The sequence below is a fragment of the Musca vetustissima genome, unplaced genomic scaffold (genome assembly GCF_032173495.1).
Source record: "Musca vetustissima isolate MV318-11 ecotype Yass unplaced genomic scaffold, APGP_CSIRO_Mvet_v1 utg1953, whole genome shotgun sequence".
Lineage (NCBI taxonomy): Eukaryota > Metazoa > Arthropoda > Insecta > Diptera > Muscidae > Musca > Musca vetustissima.
The window spans coordinates 14,071-41,336 of NW_026874867.1; the positions used below are offsets into that span (position 1 = coordinate 14,071).

The window sequence follows — 27,266 nt, forward strand, 5'->3', positions numbered from 1 at the left end:
CTATCTGCTATTTTCATGTTTTCTATTTTCTTTCCTCAGAAAATAACCCCTCCCAACCATTTTCCTCGGGTCACCTTATTAAACAGTGCTGGAAATTTAACCATTTTCAAATGAATTAATAGCAATGAGAAAATGTCTATATGTCGACTGTAGATGTTTTGAAGTATGTATATAAATAGTATGCCAGTGCGACAGTGTGAGTGTGTGTGTGTGTGTCTATGTGTTTTCACTGCACTCAATGTACATTTAATTAATTGCCTTAATTGAATTGAAATGAAAGGTTTTAAATATATATAGGATAACGTAATGAACTTTCGTTGTACACAAAACTATTTGTATGTTATGTGTGTGTGTGGTGAGGAATTGTGTGTATGTATATTTGTGTGCTTGTCGAATTCCCCGCATTTCATTTTTCCAGTGCCGAGTATTAAATATAAATTGCAATAGTAGTTAAATTGTATTGGAAATGTTCATGGAAAAAAGTTTGTATTGAAATTAAGTCAAATGGAAAATAAAATTTCGCTCTTATCTCGATTTGGATAGATGTGAACGCTAAATACAATTCAAATTAACATGTTACAATGTTTTAATGTTCTAATTCATATTAATATTTATAATAGAATATGAAAATTATTAATTTTAATTCTCAACCTTATGTTTTGTTCAAAAATATATTTTTTTTTAAATGCTTGCCTTGTGGGAATTACAAAAAATATTTTTTAAACCAGTGAGGGGAGCATTATAGTCCGACGGGGCCGACCATATGATACCGTACACAATTTCCACGAAAATCTAACATTTTGTGGTCCTATATTCTGAGTTTGGGCAATATTTCGCGATATTTGCACCCTCTTCACCAATTAGAGGTCAACAAATATTACTAATATTCAGTACAGCTCTTCTAATTACTCGTCCAGATTCCCTTCAACGTAGGTTGGGTTGTGATGTTCGGATTTCAATTATGGCCTATAGATCGACTCGAAAAAAGTTAAGTTTTCGGTCCACTCCATCCCAATATTATTATCTGATTGTCATCGAAAATTATAGGCGTTGTCCTTGACCATAACTGGTACCGCATGGAATATTTCAAAGCGTTCAGCGCTACAATTTCGCCCTCTGGTGTGAAAATGGGTTACTAAATAATATCTGAATACATAAGTACCTGTAAATATTTGACTGTATCTTCCACATCCGAGTACATACAACAATATAATTGGTATCAATTTAAAGGTCAAACACTTCTCTTGGATAAACTGTCTTTCAGGGGTAAATATATACGCCATAGAAAACAAATTTTGCCACAAAAGTCAGGGTCCATTTGACCCGCTAAATATTGACCAATCTTTATCAAAACATGCATGCTTATTCTTTGGCCCGATCCTCTTCTTCATGTAAGAAATCATGAGATTTGTGTCATAATTGAGGCCTCTGGAGCGACCAGAAAAGCTGACAAAAATTAAGTTTTTGGTCTATTTCATTCCCTGAATAATTACCGATCTTTACAAAACACGATAGGGGTCTTCATTGGCCAGAACACATGTCTAGATCGAATCAGCTAGTCGAGATATGACGATCGGTATACTTCAAAGTTTTTGGGGCTGCACAAAGCTATAATACCCTGGCAACATAGTTGTGTAGGGTATGAAAATCCACACCTTGTGGGAATTACAAAAACTATCCAGGCCTTTGGGAACTAAAATTTTTTGTACCCATCACCACACTGTGGTACAGGATATTATATCTTTGTGCATATGTTTGTAACGGGTAAAAGGAATCGAGATAGACCCATGGTAACTTTTGAGAATATGCACTTTCTGAGTCGATTTACACATGTCCGTCCGTCTTTCCGTCCATGTATTTTTGTTAACAAAGTACAGGTCGCATTTATGATGCGATTTGGATGAAACTTGGCACAGTTCACTTTTTGTTAACAAAGTACAGGTCGCATTTATCATCCGATTTGGATGAAATTTGGCACAGTTCACTTATTTGGCCCAAGGACGAACCCTATTGAAATTGGAGAAAATCGGTTCAGATTTAGATATAGCTCCCATATATAGTTTCGTCCGATTTAAGCAAATGGTGCAAAAAAATCCCTATATATCTTTCGATTTGCACGAAATTTGGCACAGCGTACTGAATTAAGCCTGGAATGATGTGTGCCAAGTTTCGTGAAAATCGGTTCAGATTTAGATATAGCTCCCATATATATTTTCGTCCGATTTAAGATAAATTTTGCTCCAAAGTCCATATATATCTTTCGATTTGCACGAAATGTGGCACAACGTACTGAATTAAGTCTAGAATGATATATGATAAGTTTCGGGGAAATCGATTCAGAATTAGTTATAGCTCCCATATATATGTTCGTCGGATTTAAGGTAAATGGTGCACCAAAGTCTCTATACATCTTTCGATCTGCACCAAATTTGGCACAACGTACTGAATTAAGTCTAGAATAGTGTGTGCAAAGTTTCGTGAAAATCGGTTAAGAATTAGATATAGCTCCCATATATGTTTTCGACGGGTTTAAGGTAAATGGTGCACAGAATTCCCTTTATATCTTTCGATTTGCACGAAATTTGGCACAACGTAGTGAATTAAGTCTAGAATGATGTGTGCTAAATTTCGTGAAAATCGGTTCAGATTTAGATATAGCTCCCATATATATATTCGTCGGATTTAAGGTAAATGGTGCACCAAAGTGCGTATATATCTTTCGATTTGCACGAAATTTGGCACAACGTACTGAATTAAGTCTAGAATGATGTATGATAAGTTTCGGGGAAATCGATTCAGAATTAGTTATAGCTCTCATATATATGTTCGTCGGATTTAAGGTAAATGGTGCACCAAAGTCTCTATATATCTTTCGATCTGCACCAAATTTGGCACAACGTACTGAATTAAGTCTAGAATAGTGTGTGCTAAGTTTCGTGAAAATCGGTTAAGAATTAGATATAGCTCCCATATATATTTTCGTCGGATTTAAGGTAAATGGTGCACGAAATTCCCTATATATCTTTCGATTTGCAGGAAATTTGGCACAATGTACTGAATTAAGCCTAGAATGATGTGTACTAAGTTTCGTGAAAATCGGTTCAGATTTAGATATAGCTCCCATATATATTTTCGTCCGATTTTATGTAAAGGGTGCACAAAAGTCTGTATATATCCTTCGACTTGCACGAAATTTGGCATATCGTACTGAATTGAGTCTAGAATACTATGTGGTATGTTTCGGGAAAATCGATTCAGATTTCGATTTCGAGATTTCAGATTGGTACAGATTTAGCCATAGCTTCCATATGTATTTCGAACGGGTGTCTGATTGAGATTAACATTTTGAAAAACGATGTACCGAATACGTGTTTCAATTTTGCTATAAATCGTTTTCCATAAATTTGTCCCATGGTACGGAGACGACTCTAAATCTGCCCAAAAAGGCAGAAAGGCATGATTATGTTCCTTCGAGGAAACATTGCCATTCAATTGTAAGGATACATATGTACAATATACCCAAAGTGGTGAAGGGTATTATATATTCGGCCCAGTCCGTCTATACGACTTTCCTTACTTGTTTATATATAAAAAATATATAATTATTTTTTTCATTATTATTTTTTTTTTTTGCATTTCAGCTAATCAAATGTTAAAAAATACAACCACAACATCAACCAAATATTGAATAAATAAAAAACAGTTCACCCAAATGTTTATAAATGATGCCCGAAATTGAATGCGACGTGGCGGCAGCAACAACAGACATGGTCAGTGGTGCAGCACATGCGCCCGTTTTTGAAACAACCGTGGCCCAAAAATATTACAGTATACACCAGCAACAACAACAACAGCTTCAGCAGCAGCAACAACAACATCCACATCATCTCCATTCCCAGCAACAACAACATCAGCATTTATATTCACAAATTAATTATAATTCCGCCACGGCAGCAGCTGATTATAAACTTGCAGCAGAGCAACAGCAACAGCATCAATTGGAACAGGCCCAATACAAAATGGCCACAAGTTCATATGTTTATCGTAGTCCTTTGACCATACCACCCATGCCAACGCCACCACAAACAGCAGCTATGTATGAAAATATCAGCAACAACAACAACAATGTGGCTGAGGCCTATAATCACAATTATCATGGCAATCACCATCCGCAACAACAACAACAACATCATTCTCATTCACATCATCAGCATCAGTTGCATTCAATAGCAGCTCTAACTAGTCAACATATTTCGGCAGCAGCATCAGCCGCGTCACCCACCACAGCAACAGGTGCCAATGGTGCGGCAGATATCACAGCCAACAACAACAACATCGCCATTAAAGAGAAACAAGCAAACGAAACAACATTTCTACAAAAATCTTTAGAGGCACCACCAAAACAGTCCAGCTATACAAACGGCTATGCCAGTTCTCCGACATTAGCCATTGGTGGTGGGGGTGTTGCCGCCGGCACCTCAGTGGGCGTTACACCTGCCATTAAGACGCTAATGTCTTCACCACCACCCATTGGTGTACAAGCCAAAACGCCACACGCGAGACAAATCCAATCGCCCACCGTTTCGGCGGAGGCCCACTTGACATCGGCAAATATGTCAGCGCCCGCCACATGGCATCCTCATGTTTATGCCCGCCCACCAACACGTCCCACCCCACACACCATTGCCGATATTTTGGGTTTGCGTGATCTGAATGCGGCCATACATTCAATTGGCAGCGGCAACAACAACACCTGCAATATGTCAAAGACGACAACAACAGCGATCAGCAACGTCAACACCACCACCACAATACCCCACAGCACCAACACCTTAATATCGCGCGATCCCCACGATGAATCGTCAAATTCTTCGACCACAACGCTGCCACCAGCCCCCGCCAAATCACCCAAAAGTATTTTACGCAACTTCCAACAACAATATTCGCAACAGATCACTCAATTCGAACAGCATCAGCCACGAAGTGCTTCGGCCAGCGACACAAGTGAAGATGATATGATTAGTAGTGGTGGTGTTGCGGGTGGTCCGGGTGTGGGTAGTACAGGCGTTGCTCTTCCTAGCGTTACAAGTGCTAATAATCTGTTAACGCCTGCAGCTGTTATAGCCCCCTCGGAAGATGTATGCCTCGACCAGCCATTGAATTTGTGTGTAGCCAAAAAGTCTAGAGATTCCCTGTCACCACCACCTGCCGTCAAGCAAAATCAAATTTTAGGCATTACCACCAGCACCACCACATCGGCGGATCGTGAGAAATCATTGCTGGGCAAACATTTGAAAAAGGGTAAGTGCAAAAATGAAATAAAAAATATGTATTATGGATGTTATATATGTTAATTGAACTATAAAAAATATTTGGTATTTTACGACAATATTTTGAAGAGGCGAATAATTTTTTGTGAGCATCCAAGTCTTTGGAGAGTACAAAATGAAACACAAAGGACAAATTCGACATGGGTATTTGTATACCCTCAGCATTATGGCTAATGAAATACTGGATACCTCATCAAAATACTGGATCCAATATATCTATTGATCCGTTCCAGACAATTTGGAGTCGATTTACAAATGTCCGTCCATCTGTCTGTCAGTCTGGGCGGCTGGTGTGCACGATAACTCTCGAAGGCAGTGAACGATTTCATCCAAACTTTGCACATCGTAATGTAATATTTCTACCAATCGTAGTTCAAGTTCGAAGACATGTTTTTCAACCGAATTTATATTTTGCATGTCCTGTGTGTGGCACATCTTTCTGTAATAACTAAAACATCATTAGGTTAAGAGGTTCGGAGTTTTTATACCCTCTGCTACCTGCAAAAAATTAACAATTTCTTAAATCAGTCGGGAACCTTATATGGGGACTATATTATTGTAGTAGGTTGTTCATGCTCTAAAAAAATAATATTCCAAATTACAGACACTCAATATCCCGAAATGCCAACTTACAGCCACATCGGTAGGAAAATCTGGGAAAAGCTTTCAGAATACCGAATGTTTGGTCTGTAACGTTACATTGAATACCCAATTCAGATGAAAAACATGCCCAGACCCTCTTAAATACCGAAAAATGTCGATACCATTATATAGGACCTACCTGGAAACTTTTGTCAATTTTGATTATTTTTGGTAGGAAGATTTTCTGCTGAATCAGAATCCGCAATACTGAATTAGAACCAATTATGTTAAAAAAAACGTTCCGTTAACCTTTCTATACCGTTAACCTTTCTATAATAACTATGTTGTCAGGGTATTATAGCTTTGTGCAGCCCCAAGAGTTTGTAACGCTGCGAAATATTGGTCCTAGACCCACATTTAAGTATACCGATCGTCATATCTGGACTAGCTGAGTCGATCCAGATGGATAGGATGGGTTCTGGCCAATAAAGACCCCTATTGTTTTTGGCAAAGATCGGTTAATATTTAGGGCATGAAATGGAGGGCGCAAACCTTGCGAATTTTTTACATCGACAACGAATAAGCATGCCTATTTTGATAAAGATCGGTCAATATTTAGCGGGTCAAATGGACCCTAACTTTTGTGTGAAAAATCACAAAATTTGTATTCTATAGCGAAGTTGATAGTATTTCAAAGAGGAGTAGTTGACCTTTAAATTGATACCAATTAAATTGTAGTATGTACTCGGATGTGGGAGATACCCTTAAATATTAACAGGTGCTTACGTATTCAGATATTATTTAGTAACCCATTACCACACTAGAGGGCGGAAATATAAAGCTGATCGTTTGAAAATTTCTATGAGTATCCAGGTATGGTCAAGAACAACGCCTATAATTTTCTATGATGATCAGATAATAATATTGGCATGAAGTTAGGTTAAACTTATTTTTTTTTTTGTGCTTTTCGAGTCGATCTATAGGTCACAATTGAAAGCCGAACATCACAACACAACCCACGGTAAAGGGATTCTGGACATGTAATTAGAAGGGCTGTACTGTATATTAGTAGTATTTGTTGACCTCTGGTGGGTCAAGAAGGTGCACATATCGCGAACCACAGAAAGTTAGAATTTGTGTAGGGTATCATATGGTCGGCCATGTCCGACTATACTGCCCCGCTCACTGGTTTTTGTTTTTGACTTGAGTTGTTACATTGATGGTATGCTAAAATATCCCAAATTGTCAAACTTGTAATTTTTTATGTCCGCAATTCGGTAGTTATTATTTCATAGGATTATAATCCTCCCAGATACATGTTATGGCTTAGAACCCTTTTTTGTAACTCACCACCGAATTTAGGCAAAATAAATACCCCCTCATGGTAATGGGTATGACAATTGTGTTCAGGCGGAATTTAACTTTATGTAAATATAAAGTCGACGAAAATATATCTAAATATATATCTGAACCGATTTCAACAAAACTTCACGTGCGTCAACCTGTTCCAATTATAATACGCTGTGCAAAATTTTGTCACTATCGGACACAACTTTCGTCCGAATTTATGTAAATAGTGCACCAAACTCCCAATAATTGTCCGATTCAGACAAAATTTTGCACAGCGTACTGAATTAGGTGCAGTTTGATGTCCGAAAAGTTTTTTTGAATCGATTCAGATTTAGATGTAGCTCCCATATATAGTTTCGTCCGATTTTGTGTAATTAATACATTAAACTGCCAATATTGGTCCGATTTATACAAAATCTTGTATAGCGCACTGAATTAAGTCTGAAATGACGTGGGTTAAGTTTATTAAAAATCGGTTCAGATTTAGATATGGGTCCCATCTATATTTTCGTCCGATTTTATGTTAATGGAGTACCAAAGCCCCTATATTTCTTTCGATTTGCATGGCGTACTGAATTAAGTCTAGAATGATGTGTGATAAGTTTCGGGAAAATCGGTTCAAATTTAGATATAGCTCCCATATATATTTTCGTCTGTTTTTATGTTACTGGAGCAACAATGTGTATTGTACATGAAATCATCAATAGATGTCTGATTGATATTAAATTTTAATCAGTGCAGTATAGCGAATAGTGTGTGTCAAGTTCGATTTATATCGATTTACAAAATTTAGCAAAGGTTTCGGAATGGCATGTGTATGAATTGATATTGATAAAGATCACATATTTAAGTTCGTTTAATTTCATGTCAATGTTCCTTCGAAAAGGCGACGTCTGCTCGTGCAAATCGAAACATATATGGGGAATTTGGTGCACCATTTACCTTAAATCGGACGAAACTATATATATCGGAGTTATATCTAAATCTGGACTGATTTTCGAAACTAAGCACACATCATTCTAGGATTAATTCAGTACGTTGTGCCAAATTTCGTGCAAATCGAAAGATATATAGGAACTTTGCTGCACCATTTACCTTAAATCGGACGAAAATATATATGAGAGCTGCTATATCTAAATCTGAACCAATTTTCACGAAACTCAGCACACATCATTCTAGACTTAATTCAGTACGTTATGCCATATTTCGTTCAAATCGAAAGATATGTAGGGACTTTGATGCACCATTCGCACGAATATGCACAAAGACATAATACCCTGTACCACAGTGTGGTGAAGGGTATAAATAGTTAGCTGATTAGTTTCGTGTGTAGGGGTTGTCTCCATATAGGCGTATTCTACCATTCTATAGGGGATAGTTGTTACTCGTAATAGTCAGATTTTACCCTACAAATTATGGAATTCTAAGACGATTTAGCCATCGGTTGTGATCATTCCGCTTTCAAAGGAAATTGTGATAAAAAACTCGAACCTGACAATAATGAAATATATGGGACAGCATTTAGGCATCTCCCCCATATATTTATACTTCCTGAAAGAAAGAATTGAGACACACAAAAAATATTGGGTTCGAAATTGACATATGTCAATCATTAGTTAGACATAGCCCTCACATAATTATAACCCCAAATATTCGCTAATTCCTATACTATGTAATCTAAATTGCAGTAATTTGAGGATTGTATATTCTACCATGCTTTGCGGTTTTCAGATTTTAGACAAATTGCTGAAATTTGTATTTGGTGTACATAATGGTTTACATAAATCTGTTTGTAGAATTATCGGTATAGGTTCACTTTTTGGTATGTTCCATATATTTATACCCTTCACCACACTGTGGTACAGGGTATTATGTCTTTGTGCATATGTTTGTAACAGGCAAAAGGAATCGAGATAGACCCATGGTTCCTTTTGAGAATATGCATAAAATCACTTTCTGAGTCGATTTACGCATGTCCGTTTGTCCGTCTGTCCGTCTGTTGGAGTTAAATTGTAAACAAAGTACAGGTCGCATTTATAATCCGATTTGGATGAAATTTGGCACAGCTCATGTGTTTGGCCCAAAGACGAACCCTATTGAAATTGGGAAAAATCGGTTCAGATTAAGATATAGCTCCCATATATATTTTCGTCCGATTTAAGGTAACTGGTGTACCAAAGTCCCTATATATCTTTCGATTTGCACGATATTTGGCACAGCGTACTGAATTAAGTCTAAAATGATGTGTGCAAAGTTTCGTGAAAATCGGTTCAGATTTAGATATAGTTCCCATGTATATCTTCGTCCGATTTAAGATTAGTTGTGTACAAAAGTCCCTACATATCTTTCGATTTGCACGAAATTTGGTATGGGATACTGAATTAAGTCTAGAATTATGTTGCTAAGCTTCGTGAAAAGATCCATTGACATAACGTACCGAAGTAATACAAATAAATCCCTGGCAAGTTTCCGTGAAATCGGTTTAGATATAGATATATAACAAACACGCGACGTCTGTTAGGATATATATGTAGAATATACCCAAAGTGGTGAAGGGTATCATATAGTCGGCCCAGCCCGACTTTACTACTTTCCTTAATGGTTTCATTTGAAGTATCTGTCAGTATAGCTATGGTGAAGGGTATCAAACTGTTTTCCCTTGTTTTAATTAAGTTTATAGAAATCAAACCACAAATCCTCTAGTATATAATACTTATTCAACTCTGATAAATATATCACAAGTTTTTGAGAAACAAAAAAATCCATTTATACAAATTATGACATATTTGGAGAGTGTTTTGACTCTGAAATGAAAAACAAAATCAAAGTGACGACATAACATTAACAAGTTTTAATGAATGCCGAATAAAATAGCAATACACAAAACAAAAATTAGGAAAAAAACAAATAAAAGGAACACATTAAAAATGAATTTCATATAGATCCCTATAACTACATATTTAGAACATTAACAAACACACTCAACGGTACACATTTACCAAATAAAATAAAAAATACCGAAAACCATTGAAATTTCTAAAATGCTGGCCTAATGATGCAGCTAAAATGGAATGTCCCACTGACAGCAGCATCAGCAGCAAAAAAAAAAACAGCGACCACGACGACGTCGCTGAAATGGAAGAACATTTTAATGATGACATCAAAAGACAATGACACATAAAATCTGAAACACACACACACATACAAATGAACTCAGTTTTCTGACATACGGCGAGAATGAAAAGAATTTGAAAAATCTTTTCATGATTGACATAATAAAAATTTGTGAAATGTTTTCGCTTTCGCTACTTTTTTATTATTGTTATTTTTGTTTTTTTTTTTTTTGTGGTCTCAATTAATTGAAATTTATTTTAGATTGTGGTCATTAAAATTACGACTTCTGGCCAAATGAAACAAAAAAACACGTAAATTTACTTAATAGCCATTAAGAAATTAAGATGGCAGTATAAAAAAATAAATATATGTATACAAATATATACTTAAATAAAACAACAATGTCATTTGAGATATTTAATCTTTGTACTGATTATAATTATTATGTTTATTGTTTATTTTATTATTGGAAATATAAACTTGTATTAGAATCAATTAGCGAAGACTGAAATAAATAAATTTAAAACCAGTAAGGAAAGTAGTAAAGTCGGACTGGATCGACTATATGATACCCTTCACCACTTTGGGTATATTCTACATATGTATCCTAACAGACGTCGGGTTTTTTGTTATATATCTATATCTAAACAGATTTCAGGGAAACTTGACAGAGACTAAATTATATTACTTCAGTACGTTGTGTCAATCGGCCTAGCGGACGAAAATATATATGCAAGCTATATCTAAATCTGAACCGATTTTCACGAAACTTTGCACACATCATTCTAGACTTAATTCAGTACTCTATGCCACAATTCGTGCAAATCGAGAGATATATAGGGACTTTGGTGCACCAATTACCTTAAATCGGATGAAAATATATATGGGAGCTATATCTAACTCTGAACCGATTTTCACGAAACTTAACACGCATCATTCTAGACCTTATTCATCACTCTGTGCCAAATCTCGTGCAAATCGAAAAATATATAGGGACTTTAGTGGACTATTTACCTATAATCGGGCTAAACTATATATGGGAGCTATATCTAAATCTGAACCGATTTTCACGAAACTTTGCACACATCATTCTAGACTTAATTCACTACGCTATGCCAAATTTCGTGCAAGTCGAAAGACACATAGGGACTTTTGTACACCATTTACCTTAAATCGGACGAAAATATATATGCAAGCTATATCTAAATCTGAACCGATTTGCAAGAAACTTTACACACATCATTCTAGACTTAATTCAGTACGCTATGCCAAATTTCGTGCAAATCGAAAGATACATAGGGACTTTGTTACACCATTTACCTTAAATCGGACGAAGATATATATGGGAGCTATATGTAAATCTGAACTGATTTTTCCCAATTTCAATAGGGTTCGTCCTTGGGCCAAACAAATGAGCTGTGCCAAATTTCATCCAATTCGGATCATAAATGCGACCTGCATTTTGTTTACAATTTAACATGGACAGACGGACAGGCGAACGGACGGACATGCATAAATCGACTCAGAAAGTGATTCTATGCATATTCTCAAAGGGATATTTATATTCATGTGTATAATTCGATTATTTTTGCCTGTTACAAACATATGCACAAAGACATAATACCCTGTACCACAGTGTGGTGAAGGGTATAAATAAAAACAATTTCAAAGGTTAATGACATTGATCTCATTGATTGATGGGGGGTTTAATGAATTAAAAAACGTTTTATATTCTCGTCCATGAGATGGAGCTTTGAAATACCTAAAATACCATTTGATTTTAAAAAATCAAAGATGAATTCACATTGAACATTTTCTACCTGGAGGACTATAATCATTTAGGTAGAAAAAGTAAATTCTAAAATGGGGCGGGACTTTTATATGGGGACAATTATTGATTTATATAAAAATGTGGAACCCAAATTTTTTTATCTCCCCACACTCATAAAATTTGATCTATTTGATCTACAATTACCTACATTTACCTTTACCTCCCTATTTCCCTGTTGTAAACAAAATATAAAAAATAATAAAAAAACTCCCCACCTTATAGCCACTTACAACCAAAGTAATTGAAATATTTTTTTGTTTCAAATGTGGCGGCTAATTAACACATAAAAGCCAGGCGCCACAAAACACTACGAAAATGAGCATGAAGACAGTCAGTCTAACCATTTAATTTTTTCTTTTCGTTTAATATTTCACGTTACATTAGGAAAATGAACCGTATGATCAATTTGAATACGCAAACGTGACAAGTCCACACGTGCCATTTGAAATTATCGAAAAAATTATTTTTTGAACTATATTTGGAAATGGCATGAGGAAATAAATTAACTAAATGGAAATGGGTATGGCGACATCAAACAGACCGCTTTTTGGTTATTGAAATAAATAATTTTGAATTTTTAGGTCTAAACGAATTGAAGATGACAACAAAAGTATTTGGTGAATTTTGACAAATTCAGTAGTTTTGAATATTTATTTAATTTAATTCAAATTATTTGTGATACTATGAAAATTATTTGTCCTATAGCAGATCTAGACCAGTATCTTCTGTAATTAGTTGATTTCTTTACTGACCAATTTAATTTAGCCATGTATAGAGAAGGGCAGTGGGTGAAAACTAAAACCCGGTAGATTGGGTAAATACCAATTTGTGGGTATTATTCGGGTATTTACAATTTGAATTAGTCTTATGTCGTTCGTGAACGACCTAGTTCAATTGAACGAGTCAATCCACTGAACGAGTGAACGACATAGTTCAGTTTTTATTATTGTCGTTCACTGAACGATTTTTGTTTACCAAATGCAGTCGGACTCTAAATGGTCAATGAACGCCGTCGGTCAGTGAACGACATTGTATTTTCTTCTGCAGTTTCAGTGTTGTCCACAGGTGCACTGACTTTGACTTTTTTTGGCCATCGACCATCACCCATTAAAAAGTGGAGAATATAGATAGGAAAGTCCTTCGAATGATTGTGAAAGGTCATCATTCTTTACGGTAGGTTGAGCTGCCAGAACGTAATTGCAATGCGCTGCCATGTCAATTGAACTAAGTAACCCTTTGAACGATATAAGCAACTGAACGAAGTGAACGACCTAGTTCGCTTTTAAGAAATTATCTAGTTCGTTTGATCGCAGAAATGAACGAGATTGCCCAAGACTAATTTGAATCGCTAATACAACATCTTACAAAATATTTCCGAGTTTTTGTTTTCAGATCGATTTAAATGGATAGTTTCACAATACTTAAAATAATTGGGTAAAAACTTATTAACTGGAGATTCACTTGACATAGGCGGCCAAAATTTGGCCCACATGCTTTTAATGTCATAAGTAATACTTTTATAGAAAATGGGGTCGTCCATGTTTTGACATAGCCCCCATATAACCATCACTACAATCAACTTGGCTGTAATTTGGAAACGAAAGTTCTCTATGAGTACCAAATATCTATACAAAATTTTATCGACATAGGTCCACGTATTCTGGTAGCCCCATACAAAGGTACCCCTATTTTGTGTATTTATACAAAAATTGGGTATAAATTAATTAACTGACGCACCACTTGGCATAGTGTTTATCCAAATTTGGGATATATCCAAACTTGGATTCAAGTTTGGATATATCCCCCATATAAACGTGCCACCCGTTTTAAGGTATTTCTTGTCTAATAGACACATTTTATGATAAAATTGGCTTTAATTCGGCTCAGCGAGTTCTCAATGGGTACCAAATATCTATACAAATATTTATCGACGTTGGTCCAAATAAAAATGATAATCGAAATATTTAAGATAGAACTTTGAAATTATGAACATACTAGTAGGATTTTTGGTGTTGAAGAAGGAATATATCGGTTTTCGATATTTAGTTAATTTAATTCAATTGATTTGTGATTTTATGAAAAGAATTTGCCCGGTCGCAGCTATAGTCCTGTGCCTTCTGTCATTAGTGTTAGTCTTCAATGAGTAATTTTGTGCAATATTCGTCGGAAACCTCTGATAACCATAACATTCTATGTTAATTTAGCCATGTCCGTCCATCTCTCTGTTTGGAGCACCATTTACAAAAAAGGAAACGGCCAAAAATATATATAGGACCTATATCTAAATCATAACCGATTTCTAGACTCAATTTGGCACACAATGCTAAATTTCATATAATTGGTAACAATCTTTGGGAGTTTGGAGCACCATTTACATAAAATCGGCCAAAAATATATATGGAAGCTTAAACTAAATCGGAACCGATTTCAACAAACCCCAATTTTGTAATTCTTGGCCAAACAAATGAACTGTGAAAAATATATAAACAGACGGACATGCATAAATCGACTCAGAAAATTATTCTATACATATTCTCAAACATTACAAACATGTGAATCACAGCGTGGTGATCACCACAGGATATCAATCATACATATATTTTTATGAGCACTAAACAAAACATCAATCAACAATGTGAATTTTCGAAGACTAGACCCAACAAAGGTTGTCCATGTAAGATTTTTTTCGCAAATCTGGTTACCTGGCGACTGTTCCACTGGAGCAACGTAGGATACACATTTTTATGCCCTTCACCACACTGTGGTCGATTATGCATGTCCGTTTGTCCATGTATTTTTGTGAACAGAGTACAGGTCGCATTGATGATCCGAATTGGATGAAATTTGGCACAGCTCATAGGTTCAGATTTAAATACAGCTCCCATATATATTTTCGTCCGATTTAAAGTTAATGAAGCACCAAAGTCCCTATGTAGCTTTCGATTTGCACGAAATTTGGCATACCGTACTGAATTAAGTCTAGAATAATGTATGTTAAGTTTCGTGAACATCGATTCAGATTTAGATATAGCTCCCATATATGTATATTTGTTTTACTCTTATGTAAATTGTGTACTAAAAACCCAAAGTTTGCCCGATTTTCACACAATTCTGTACCATGTACTGAAGTTAATATAATTAAATCTCTGGCTCTGTTTTAGTCTCATTTTACGTAAATGGTGCACCAAACTCCACGTATTTGTCGGATTGACACGGAATATTGCTGAAATTAGTGCAGATGCAAACATAGCTTTAATATGTATTTCGATCGGGTGTCTTTTTTATAGCTAAAAATTATATATTTAAGTTCGTTCAAATGCATGTCAATGTTCTTTTCAAAAGGCGTGGTGAAGGGTATCATATAGTCGGCCCAGTCCAACTTTAATACTTTCCTCTCTGATTATTATTCAAGGAGACGGTCGACGGGTCCAACCTTCGGGCTATACAAAGGTTTGGGAAATATAATATGTTGTACAAAGTTTGGTTCAAATCGGATAGCCCATTCGCATGATATTACAAAATTAATTTTCAGCAAAATTTTGACATGGATTTGATCCAAAGAAATATGGGATCTAAAAACAATATTTAGATTAGGCACATTTTTGCCGTATCAAAGCGTATGTACCCTCATTAGGCATAAGGCTGAGGGTATAAACACTACCAATATTATCCCACGATTAAGGTAGCCCCAATATAACGGTATCCTGCAATATTCGGTATGTTAAAACTTTTGGTCTCGTTTCTAACTGGGTTAGGTTGAGAAGAGTGGTGGTTTACACCCCCACATATCCAATAGAGGGGCATACTCTTAAGTCTATGAATGACCTTTTGTGCGCTCTAGAAAAAGAAGTAGATAATAATAGATTCCTGTGTTAACATAGCCTCCATGAAAACATCGGAAGATTTCAGTCGACGTTTTGGCATAGCCTCCATTAACAGTGACACCTCATTGTCAGTATTTTGAATGTTTTGACCTAATTTTTCCATCGAAGTGGGTATAATTTAACATTGTGGGACATTGGAAACTAAAAACAAATATTTTCCTGCAAAATTCTGTGCATTGGGCCCTTTTTTTGGGTTTTTTAGGTTTTAACAGCATTTTCCCTCCGAATTTTCGAAATAGATTTCTGTGTTGACATAGTCTCTATATAAAGGGTGGGAGATTCCAGTCGATTAGCCTCCACAAACAGTAACAACTTATTATCAGTACATTGAAGGTTTTAAACGAAGGGTCTATAATTCGGCATTTCAAGTTTTTGGAGGTAAAAGCTATTTTTGAGCAACATTTTGGCACGTTTTTTCAACCTTATTGCCTTTAATTTAATTTATCAGATATACACGGGGTGTCAAATCTTCCTATGAAAATTATCAACATCGGTTTACGTTTTTATATAGTTCCATGTAAAAATCGGGGAATTTATAAAAATTTTGACATAGCCCACATAACCACCCCATTGTCGCTATATGTGACTATAACTTGGCAGTCCGGGACATTGGAGGTTAAATCATATTTGGCGCAATGGATAGATAGATTTTTCGAAATATATTCCTATTGGTTTTTGGCCGAATTTTCCTGGAGTTTCTGTAACTTAACAAATAATAAATAAACGACTCATACGATAGATGTTTAAATGTTTTTGTTTCGATGTCAGTCGATTTTTGGCATAGCCGCCATTGAAAGGTCCTACACCATTTTCGTTATTATTAAGTTTTTAACCGAATTCATACATTGAAGTGGTTATATGTTGGTGTTCCTGGTGAATGAAAAAACTTCTTCCCAAAAATTATCGAATATTTTAAAATAGCCCACACACAAAGGCCTTGTTTAATTTTCGGTGTGATGATGTTCCTGCCCAAATTTTACAACCTGAGTGACTGTAATTTATACCCTTTTTATCAAACCATGAACAACCTACTACCACACAATGCAATAACATAGTGAAGGTCCCCGACCGATTTTCGGAATTTTGAACAGTGGACGGGTATAAAAAGTGGTGGAGCTTATAACATTTTCGGCCCGAACGAAATTAATTAATTGTTAATATTTTTCTTCTCCCATCTCACATCCATTAAAATACGTTGTTTTTATTTCATCCTTCAAAAACCATTTACTTTCAATCCCATTACTAGAACGAACATTTAATTACTGAATTAATTATATATACGCATTTGTATGCCCTCACTTTCAAATCAATATTTTTGTTTTTTTTTTTCATTTTATTTAATTAATTATATATTAAATATTCAATTGCAATTTGATATTCTCTATAAAAAGTATTAATTTTATTTTTATTATTTTTTGAGTATTATCTTTATTTTTACACTTTATTAATGAATAATAAAAAAATAATATCTAAATGGAAAAAGTAATTATTACGACCTGTTATATTACCGAAACCCATTCAAAATTGTTTCGTTTTATTGGTAATAACAACAACAAGAAAAGCAACAACAATTCATTTAAATTAGTCTCACTTGTTGTTTTGTTGTCTGGGTCAAATCGACCGGGCCAGTTTGCTGTGTATTTCAATGGGTTTCTTCGTTTTTGTTGTTGCTGTTTTCTAATTACCCCTTAATATGGCAAACAACAGCAGCAACAACAACAAAAATGTTGGGTGAATTGTATTTGAACAAGTTAACAACACATTTAATACAATGAGGCAAAAAACAAAACGAACACTCAGAAACAATAATCCCCCGAGCAGCCACCTGAGAACCTCACAAATAAGTTGCAATTGTTGTGAAAATTGTAAACTGTGTGTATTTGCATGTTGTTGTTGTTGCTGCTGTTCTGCCGTTTTAGTATGCAAATCATGAACCATTGATGACTGGGCCTAAGCCATGCTGAGCGGCCACAACCGACAATGTCTATCGATTAATGACTTTTGTTGTTCAACAATTATAGACAACCAACCAACTAACTAAAAAAGAATAACAAAAACAACAACAACGAGTAATAATAAAAGCAAAAACAACAGCAACAGCTATGAATATGGCCATAACACGAAGTAATAATAATTATTTCAAATTTATTAATAGGCTATGATATTGAAGGGGGGAAATTTTTGACTAGGTACACTGGGAAAAAAAATTACGTAGTTTTTAGAAATTCGATTCGAAATTAAATGTAACCTGCAAGAGATAGTTGTGAACAGCTCTGCGGTGTTGGTATCGACTCCAATGTAAACATAATTTAAAACAAGTGAAAAAGGCGTTAAGTTTGGCCGGGCCGAACTTTAGATACCCTCCACCATATGTATACTGTTATTTACTTGAAATGAATATGTGGGGAATATACCAACACGTATACCTATACAAACAATTATTGTTGTAAACCATAATGTATAACAAATACAAATTTCAGCATTTTTTAATGGAGATTGTTCCTAAAATCGGAAAACCCCAAAATGTGGACGGATTTTGTCGATATGAGGCCATCACCGACGTACACATTATTTTATTTCGGGAGTGGGGTGGATGCTGCTGGTTGAATATTGTTATTGCAGAAAAACCAATTATCTGTGTAGGTTTCGAGTAGGAAATACCTTACCGTTGGAGTTGTAATTATTTGAGGTTCTATGCAAAATTAACTCTATTTCTAAACAAACATTTTGGCATAACAATACCTTCCTTCACGCTAAATATTAACAATGCCGAAAATGGGTAGGTATCACAATATGGGGGATAGGCGTAACTGGGGGCCGATATATTATATATCATTCTCGAACCTAGCCGTTCTAGTTTTTTACCTCAATATCCCCCGATTAAAACAGATGGCTAAATCGTCATAGAATACCATATATCAAGTACAGAATATATACACTACTAGGGTGGAATGCGAAAACATGGGGATAAGCCTAAAACGCGGAGAAAATCAGATAACTATTCTAATATAAACCAGTAAGGAAAGCAGTAAAGTCGGACGGGGCCGACTATATGATACCCTTCACCACTTTGGGTATATTCAACAGATGAATCATAACAGACGTCGAATTTTTGAAGGACCATTAACATGAAAATGGATCCATAAACATGTCATTCTGTAACCTACACTAAAGTTTTCATTTGGTCAGATATAGGGTTGCTTCCTACAATGGGACAAAATTATATAAAGCAATGTAATGGAAATGTATTATAGTAACTACAGTTCATTGTACCAATTGTGTGGAAATCAGACAAACTTTGGGTCTTTAGTGCACAATTTACACACACTCGGAAGAAAAAATATATAGGAGCTATATCTAAATCTGAACCGATTTTCACGAAACTTAACACACATAGCTCCCATATATATTTTCGTCCGATTTAATGTAAATGGTGCACCCAAGTCCCTTAATATCTTTCGAAATTTGGCACAGCGTAATAAATTAGGTCTAGAATTATGTGTGTTAAGTTTCCTGAAATCGTTGAAATCGGTTCAGATTTGGATATAGCTTCTATATCTGACCAAATGAAAAATTTAGTATAGGTTGCAGAATGACATGTTTATGGATCCAAAATGCGACGTCGGTTAGGATTCATCTGTTGAGTATGCCCAAAGTGGTGAAGGGTATCATATAGTAGGCCCCGTTCGACTTTTCTACTTTCCTTACTGGTTTTGATATAAGAATACGGGTATGGGAGTTACAATGAAATACATAAAATGCTCTATATTTTTCAATATTATTTTCTATTACCTCTAGAAGGGCGCACGAGAAAATTTTAATGGTTATTAATAGTCCGACAGGGTCTAACACATGATACACTAATATGTTCGACCCTGCCTGACTATTCTCCTAAACTTTAGAGTTTTTCATATATTACAGATTGATAATTTTTAAGCAAAAATACATACAAGTGTGTACATATGTTTCATTTCATAAACTAAATTGACTGCAGAGAACGAAATTTATTTGAAATTTAGGTTAACAGAATATTTCTATCGCCTTATCATCATCGTTATGATCATCAATATTCATTGCATGAATCAAACTAAATTGTTGATATTAAAATCCATGAAATGAAAATTGTTTTTCTCTCCCCCACCCTGCACACAAAACATCACGCCTTCGAACCTTTAGACATTTCAATATGCAATAGATTTGTGCAATTCCAATTGCATTGCAATTCTGACTGGAAATTGGTGAGCAATCAATCCATTGAACGAACGAACGACCGACCGAGACCATCCGATCCAAGCATTCAATTTATAGTTTTGTTTGTTTGCTACACTCCGTATGTCCGTCCATCTGCCAGCCAGTTTGTACGTTCATCCAATTCCATGAGTGGGTGTTATTGTCTGCCTCATCAACATCATCATCGATGCATTTTCATTGAATGCAGGCGAGTGTCGGTCATATATTTTTTTGGTCTAATGGTCTGGGCACTAATGGTGGTGGTGCTGACTGTCGGGTACGTGTTTAAATTGGAAAATGATTCCGTTTCAAAGTCGTCGTCGTCGTCGTTGTTATAGCATTCAATTCAGTGTTGTAGTCGTAACCATAGCTGTCATGATTGTTGCTACTACTGCTACACACACACACCCAGTGAGAACAAGTGTTGTTTGTTTTTGTTGCTGCTGTTGTTAGTGTTAATTAATTGTACATTTGTTTTTTTCATTTCAACTAATCCCCCACCAATTCACTGCTAAATAGCATTTTGAACTGCCAGCAATTACGTTGTTAAGTTTGTTGCAGCTATTTCAGCTGATCTGTTGTTGCTGTTGTTGTTGGTGTCATTAACAATTAGTTTTTTTTTTTCTCCGTTCAATTTTCCTTTTTTGCTTTTCAAAAAAATTAATTGTATTTGCTTACCCCTCGATTTGTGTATGATTGCCTGCCTGCCTGACTGGCAGTTAACCTTAATTGTTTTGAATATGATGATTTCAAATCCAGTGAAAGGAGGGTAATTGAAATTAGTTTAAAAATTTGTTATTGGTTTTTATTTGCAAATATTTTTAGATATGAATATTTCAATAAAAAAGAAGAAGAGAACGTTTATATGGATCAAACTTTAATAATCATGAAAATCAAAGTGGCATAGAGCGTATAACTAATGTCGTTACTTATACGTATAACTATTTTCGTTACTCATACGACATAATCAATCTTCACAATCTGAAGATTTTTTGTTCAGACAAATTAATCCCCAAATTAAAAAACCAATTTAATTTGATCATTTTTGTTTGACATTTTATGAAATTTGGCTGCCTTGCCTTTCTTACTTAATTGTTTTGAATTATATTTGAAATCTGTAAAAGGGCAATGATTTTTTTGCAAACTGAGTATGTTTTCCCTTAAAAGGACCAATTGTGGATTATATGTTGGTCACATATATTACATATATGTCACATATTGTAAAATTATTAAGTAAAGTGCTACTGTTCGTATAACTATTGTTGTTACTTATACGATATACCTATAAATAACTTATTTCCTGAAATTGTTCATAAACTGAAGATTTATTTGCCCAAAAAAGGCATAAAACTCAAAAATGTAGTTTAAGTCAGGTTGAATATGAACCTATGGCACTTCTCGATTGTTGTCCGGCATATTAGCCACCTCCTTATCTACCTCAGGTTGCACAATATGCAGTTGTATACCATGGAAGAAAAATATTGTAGGTTCTATGGAAAAAAGTACGTTACTTCAAGAAAAATCTGATCTGAAAGGGGATGTTGTGGAAGAGATTTGATCGAAACCCGCGTCGCAGTGGCCGAAAAATGCATCGTGAGCTGAACATATCGCAATATTCCATTCGCCAAATATTGAAAAATGAACTCAGAGTAAGGCCATTGAAATTCCAGACTCAAAAGAGCTAAAAAGTTGTTTCGCTTGGCCGATAGTGCTGGACTGCCGAATTTAGTTTTCTCCGATAAAAAAAACATGCGTTGTCCAGCAGTTTGTAAACAAATGACCGTGTTTACTCTGGAGGGTGTATTAAAGCCTTGGGTAGGCAAACATTTTGGCAGCCAAAATACCGCAGAGCAACATTCGGGCAGCGTGTGATAGTTTCATTGCCCGTTTGAAGGCCATAATTCGTGACATAGATGACCAATTCCAACAAATCTAAACTTATTCTAAAATTTTATGCTATTTCCGACATTTTTTGCTTTCATTCAATAAAATTAAAAAAAATGTAAAAATTAAGGCTTTTGACTTTGTTGCATATCAAGTAACGACATTTGTAACATGGAAGCAATTTGTATTAACTAGCCCCCGTATAAAGCTACCAATTTATGTTATCTTATTTCGAATGTACATCTTATGTTGGAGAATCCCAAAAGTTCACCCCTACCGATCTTAACTGCATTTTTACTTCTTATTATTTCGAATTGGTGGTTCCTTCTTTGTACTCTGCTTTCGACAACGTTGTGAGCAATAATAATGGACATGAGCCGGACGAGTACTTCAGATTACGATACCATTTTCTCAACGAACTTCGAATAGAATTAATTGCTTGGGACATTTCTCATACAAGTTCATTTTTTAAACGATACCTTAGGAAAAACTCGTTTAAAATAAAGAGCGTTAGAGCGTGTGACTGTTGTCATTACACATACGACAAATCTCCACAATTAATTTTCGTTGAAAAATGTTGTCTTCAGCAACAGATGTCATCTTTCTATAGGATGTATTTTTCCCCAAATTTTTTCCTTTAGGAAAAAGTTATCAATTGCTTAGTAGATCTTAACCATAAATGTTGACTTCAGTATATTATATAATAGAAAAATTGACCCCAATGTCGCTTTTCTTGGGGAAATTGATGTTTGAGAAAAGATCTGCAGCGACTAACGAAAATCTCAAATTTTTAAACAGATTTTTTTTAAATATCGTTATTTTCTATACGAAAAAGTTACTACTTGCTGTAGACAACATTTTCAATATATGAATCGCTTATTTTGAATGTGGTATTAGTCCATTTAAGGTTCTGATACACATATTGGTTTTCTAGATTAGTTTACAAAACATATTGTGTTATATGTTCTAACACACTTAAGGGCATAAAATATCAAACCAAATTAAGGTCCCCAATCCCTTATCTCAATGCAAGAAAAAGTGCACACTTTCAAAATAAACGACTCATGTGTTGTGAGCTATGGTGCGTATGCTTAACTTATACGACCTATTAACCATATTTCAAAATGCTATCCACTCAATCACTGATTAATTTTCTCAGCCAGAGACTGAAGAGAATTTCTTCATTTAGAAAAAACGAGGACAAACATTTATATTAGGAAGAAATTGACATCCATAGTAAACACGAAAAATATTTTCGTGTTTACTATGGAGCGTAAAACTATTGTCTTTACCTGAGCAACCTTTCCCCAAAATATATTTTTCTATATTTGATCTCAGCCTTACAGCTATTTTCCATATCGACAAAATTCTACAGTGTCTGTTGTCAATGTCTGAAGACACATTTATGCAATGGGAAAAAATAGTCGGCAGTAAAGGACATATTGTTATCCGGGTAGACTACGGGGCGTATAACTGTTACAGTTACTTATACGACCTCTTGCCCTAAATAAATATGTGGTTCGATGTTGAAAAAATTACGTTCTCAGTCTCTGTATATGTTTTCTATATAAAATGTTGTCATTTAAGAAAAATATCATCAACGGTAGGAGACAAGATTTCTTTATATTTTAAATATTTTCCCCTCAGTAAAAAAAATCTCCTCAGACTCAGTTGAGGTCGTATTTAAAAAAATATATATGTTTAGTGTCTAAAATATTGTTTTTATTTTGGGGAAGTTCCTGCTGAGAAAATTGTATCCCTTTAATTCTTAAAGTAAATTAAATTTGAGTTCAAAAAGTGGCTGAAGACAAGTATTCCTTTAACTAAAATGTCCATTATGAAACATGTCATAAGCGTCAGATGACAAATTGTCCTATTAGAAAAAAACACCAGTTTTTGATAAGAAATACCTTCCTAAATGATTAAGAACAAACTGAGTATGCTATGGAGCGTATGGTTATTGTCATTACTTATACGACGCATCTTCCTGTATAAAAAAATATTTTTTCACAAAACCCTCTTTTCTTTTAGGCAATGCTCTTCTTGACTAACAAAAATTCTTCAGTGCCTGTAGACAAAGGAAAATTATATTAGTGCCTGAAATCAGGAAATTTTTTCATAAAAATTGGCTATTGATTAAACTAAGGACACTTTTATTCGTTTTACTTATGGAAAAAAACTTTGTAGTTTTAAATAACAATTTTTAAATTTTAAATTTTTCATAAAGTAATAGAAAAATTCTTCTCAACTTATTTCATGTTTTATTCATCCAAAATATTAAAACAGTTTTTATAAACATTAAATTATTCTAATACTAACATATTTCAAATAAATAAAAATTTATCAAATTATTTATACATTTCAAATGACATAATATCAATTTTATACAACTGCAGCAGCAATAATAAAAACAAAATCAATAACAAAAATGCAAATATAACCAATTTAAAAATATTATTTATGATAAACACGATTTACTGTTTAGTTGCACAAACACATACCCACCACTCACCCGTAAATGCATTCACTTGTTATTGGCCAATTGGGAATTGGTGGCAAATTTAATTGAATTTATGGATTTCAATTTTCATAAATGAAAATATCAAAATAATGTTCGACTGTTCTGACATTTACAGACAGACAAACAAAAACTTGTATTTTCATTTAAATTGCCTTGTTGTTTTTTGCGATTTTTGTATTTTGGTTTGGTGTTTGCCAAATGGCCTGTCGTTCATTAAACTTGTCATAAATGCCTGGTTAAGTTGTGGTTGTTAGTTTTTTTTTTCTCTCTGCTAAATATTCACACCACAGACACGCAGTTATTTGCTGCATTTAGTTTTGTTTAATTGCCTAATAAAAATGTTTAAAAGTGGCAGCAAAAAAACAAATGCGCAAGGCAGATATGAGAAATGAATGTGAATTTAAAAATAATGGGTTTTAATTTATTACACATGGAGAATTTTTGGAGAGTGTGATTTGGAAGTTATTTTAAAAATAGTAAGTTGTAAATGTTTAAACTTGAAATAACAATTTACTAGATTACAGTAGACTGTTTCAGTAATAGACACGAGCTATACCAACCATGGAACTATATTACGTATGATTTACGTCAAAATTCATTCGCCCCACGGTCCCAACTGTAATTCGCTATACCAGCCATTGGGCCATGTTGCGTATAATCTACGTAAAAATTCATTCGGACAGTACCAATTCTTAAAACAAAAATATTCAAAAAAATTATTTAAAAAAATATTATTTAAAAAAATTGCCTCTAAGGGTGCCTCAAAAATATTCTGTACAAAACCACGCATTTTAGAGAGCCTCAAAAATATTCTGCACAAACCCATGATAGCCTCAAAAATATTCTGCACATACCCATTGCTTTTAGAGAGCCTCAAAAATATTCTGTAAAAGCCCTCGCCTTTTCGAGAGCCTCAAAAATATTCTGCACAAACCCATGATAGCCTCAAAACTATTCTGCACATACCCATGGCTTTTAGAGAGCCTCAAAAATATTCTGTAAAAGCCCTCGCCTTTCGAGAGCCTCAAAAATATTCTGCACAAACCCATGATAGCCTCAAAACTATTCTGCACATACCCATGGCTTTTAGAGAGCCTCAAAAATATTCTGTAAAAACCCTCGCCTTTTCGAGAGCCTCAAAAAATATTCGTTAAGAAATCTACGCCTCTTACAATTCTACACTTCCATTTGAGTGCCTCAAAAAATATTCGTTAAGAAATCTACGCCTCTTACAATTCTACACTTCTATTTGAGTGCCTCAAAAAATATTCTTTAAGAAATCTATGCCTCTTACAATTCTACACTTCCATTTGAGTGCCTCAAAAAATATTCTTTAAGAAATCTACGCCTATTACAATTCTACACTTCCATTTGAGTGCCTCAAAAAATATTCTTTAAGAAATCTATGCCTCTTACAATTCTACACTTCCATTTGATTGCCCCAGAAAATATTCTTCGAAAAAATTCACGCCTCTTAGAGTGCCCCAGAAAATATTCTTCGAAAAAATTCACGCCTCTTAGAGTGCCCCAGAAAATATTCTTTAAAAAATCCACGCCTAGTAGAGTACCCCAGAAAATATTCTTTAAAACATCCACACCTAGTAGAGTGCCCCAGAGAATATTCTTTAAAAAATCCACGCCTAGTAGAGTGCCCCAGAGAATATTCTTTAAAAAATCCACGCCTAGTAGAGTGCCCCAGAAAATATTCTTTAAAAAATCCACGCCTAGTAGAGTGCCCCAGAAAATATTCTTTAAAAAATCCACGCCTCTTTGAATGTCTCAAAAAATATTCTTTAAAAAATCCACGCCTCTTTGAATGTCTCAAAAAATATTCTTTAAAAAATCCACGCCTCCAGGGATGCTTCAAAAAAAAAATCCACGCCTCCAGGGATGCTTCAAAAATATTCTTTAAAAAATCCACGCCTCCAGGGATGCTTCAAAAATATTCTTTAAAAAATCCACGCCTCCAGGGATGCTTCAAAAATATTCTTTAAAAAATCCACGCCTCCAGGGATGCTTCAAAAATATTCTTTAAAAAATCCACGCCTCCAGGGATGCTTCAAAAATATTCTTTAAAAAATCCACGCCTTCAGGAAGCCTCAAAAATATTCTTTAAAAAATCCACGCCTCCAGGGATGCTTCAAAAATATTCTTTAAAAAATCCACGCCTCTAAGTATGCCTCAAAATTATTCTTCAAAAAAATCCACGCCTCTAAGTATGCCTCAAAATTATTCTTTAAAAAAATCCACGCCTCTAAGTATGCCTCAAAATTATTTTTTAAAAATCTACGCCTCATAGAGTGCCTCAAAAACATTATTTAAACATCTACGCCTCATAGAGTGCCTCAAAAACATTATTTAAACATCTACGCCTCATAGAGTGCCTCAAAAACATTCTTTAAAAAAATCCACGCCTATAGGAATGCCTCAATAAATATTCTTCAAAAAATCCACGCCTATTGGAATAAATATTCTTTAAAAAATCCACGCCTCTAGGAATACCTCAAAAAATATTCTTTAAACAATCCAAGCCTCTAGGA

At 34.7% G+C, this 27,266-nt stretch overlaps 1 protein-coding gene across 1 annotated transcript in view; it reads left to right on the top strand.

Moving 5' to 3' along the window:
- Positions 1 to 3,692: 3,692 nt before the first annotated feature.
- Positions 3,693 to 27,266, top strand: part of LOC133337330 (streptococcal hemagglutinin-like) — a 101,143-nt gene continuing 77,569 nt past the window's right edge. Inside the window, exons 1-5 of the mRNA XM_061545567.1 lie at positions 3,693 to 3,853; positions 3,900 to 3,913; positions 3,955 to 4,704; positions 4,783 to 5,022; positions 5,137 to 5,301. Coding sequence (XP_061401551.1) covers positions 3,723 to 3,853; positions 3,900 to 3,913; positions 3,955 to 4,704; positions 4,783 to 5,022; positions 5,137 to 5,301 — 1,300 coding nt within the window. The 5' untranslated portion in view covers positions 3,693 to 3,722. The remainder of the gene's footprint in view (positions 3,854 to 3,899; positions 3,914 to 3,954; positions 4,705 to 4,782; positions 5,023 to 5,136; positions 5,302 to 27,266) is intronic.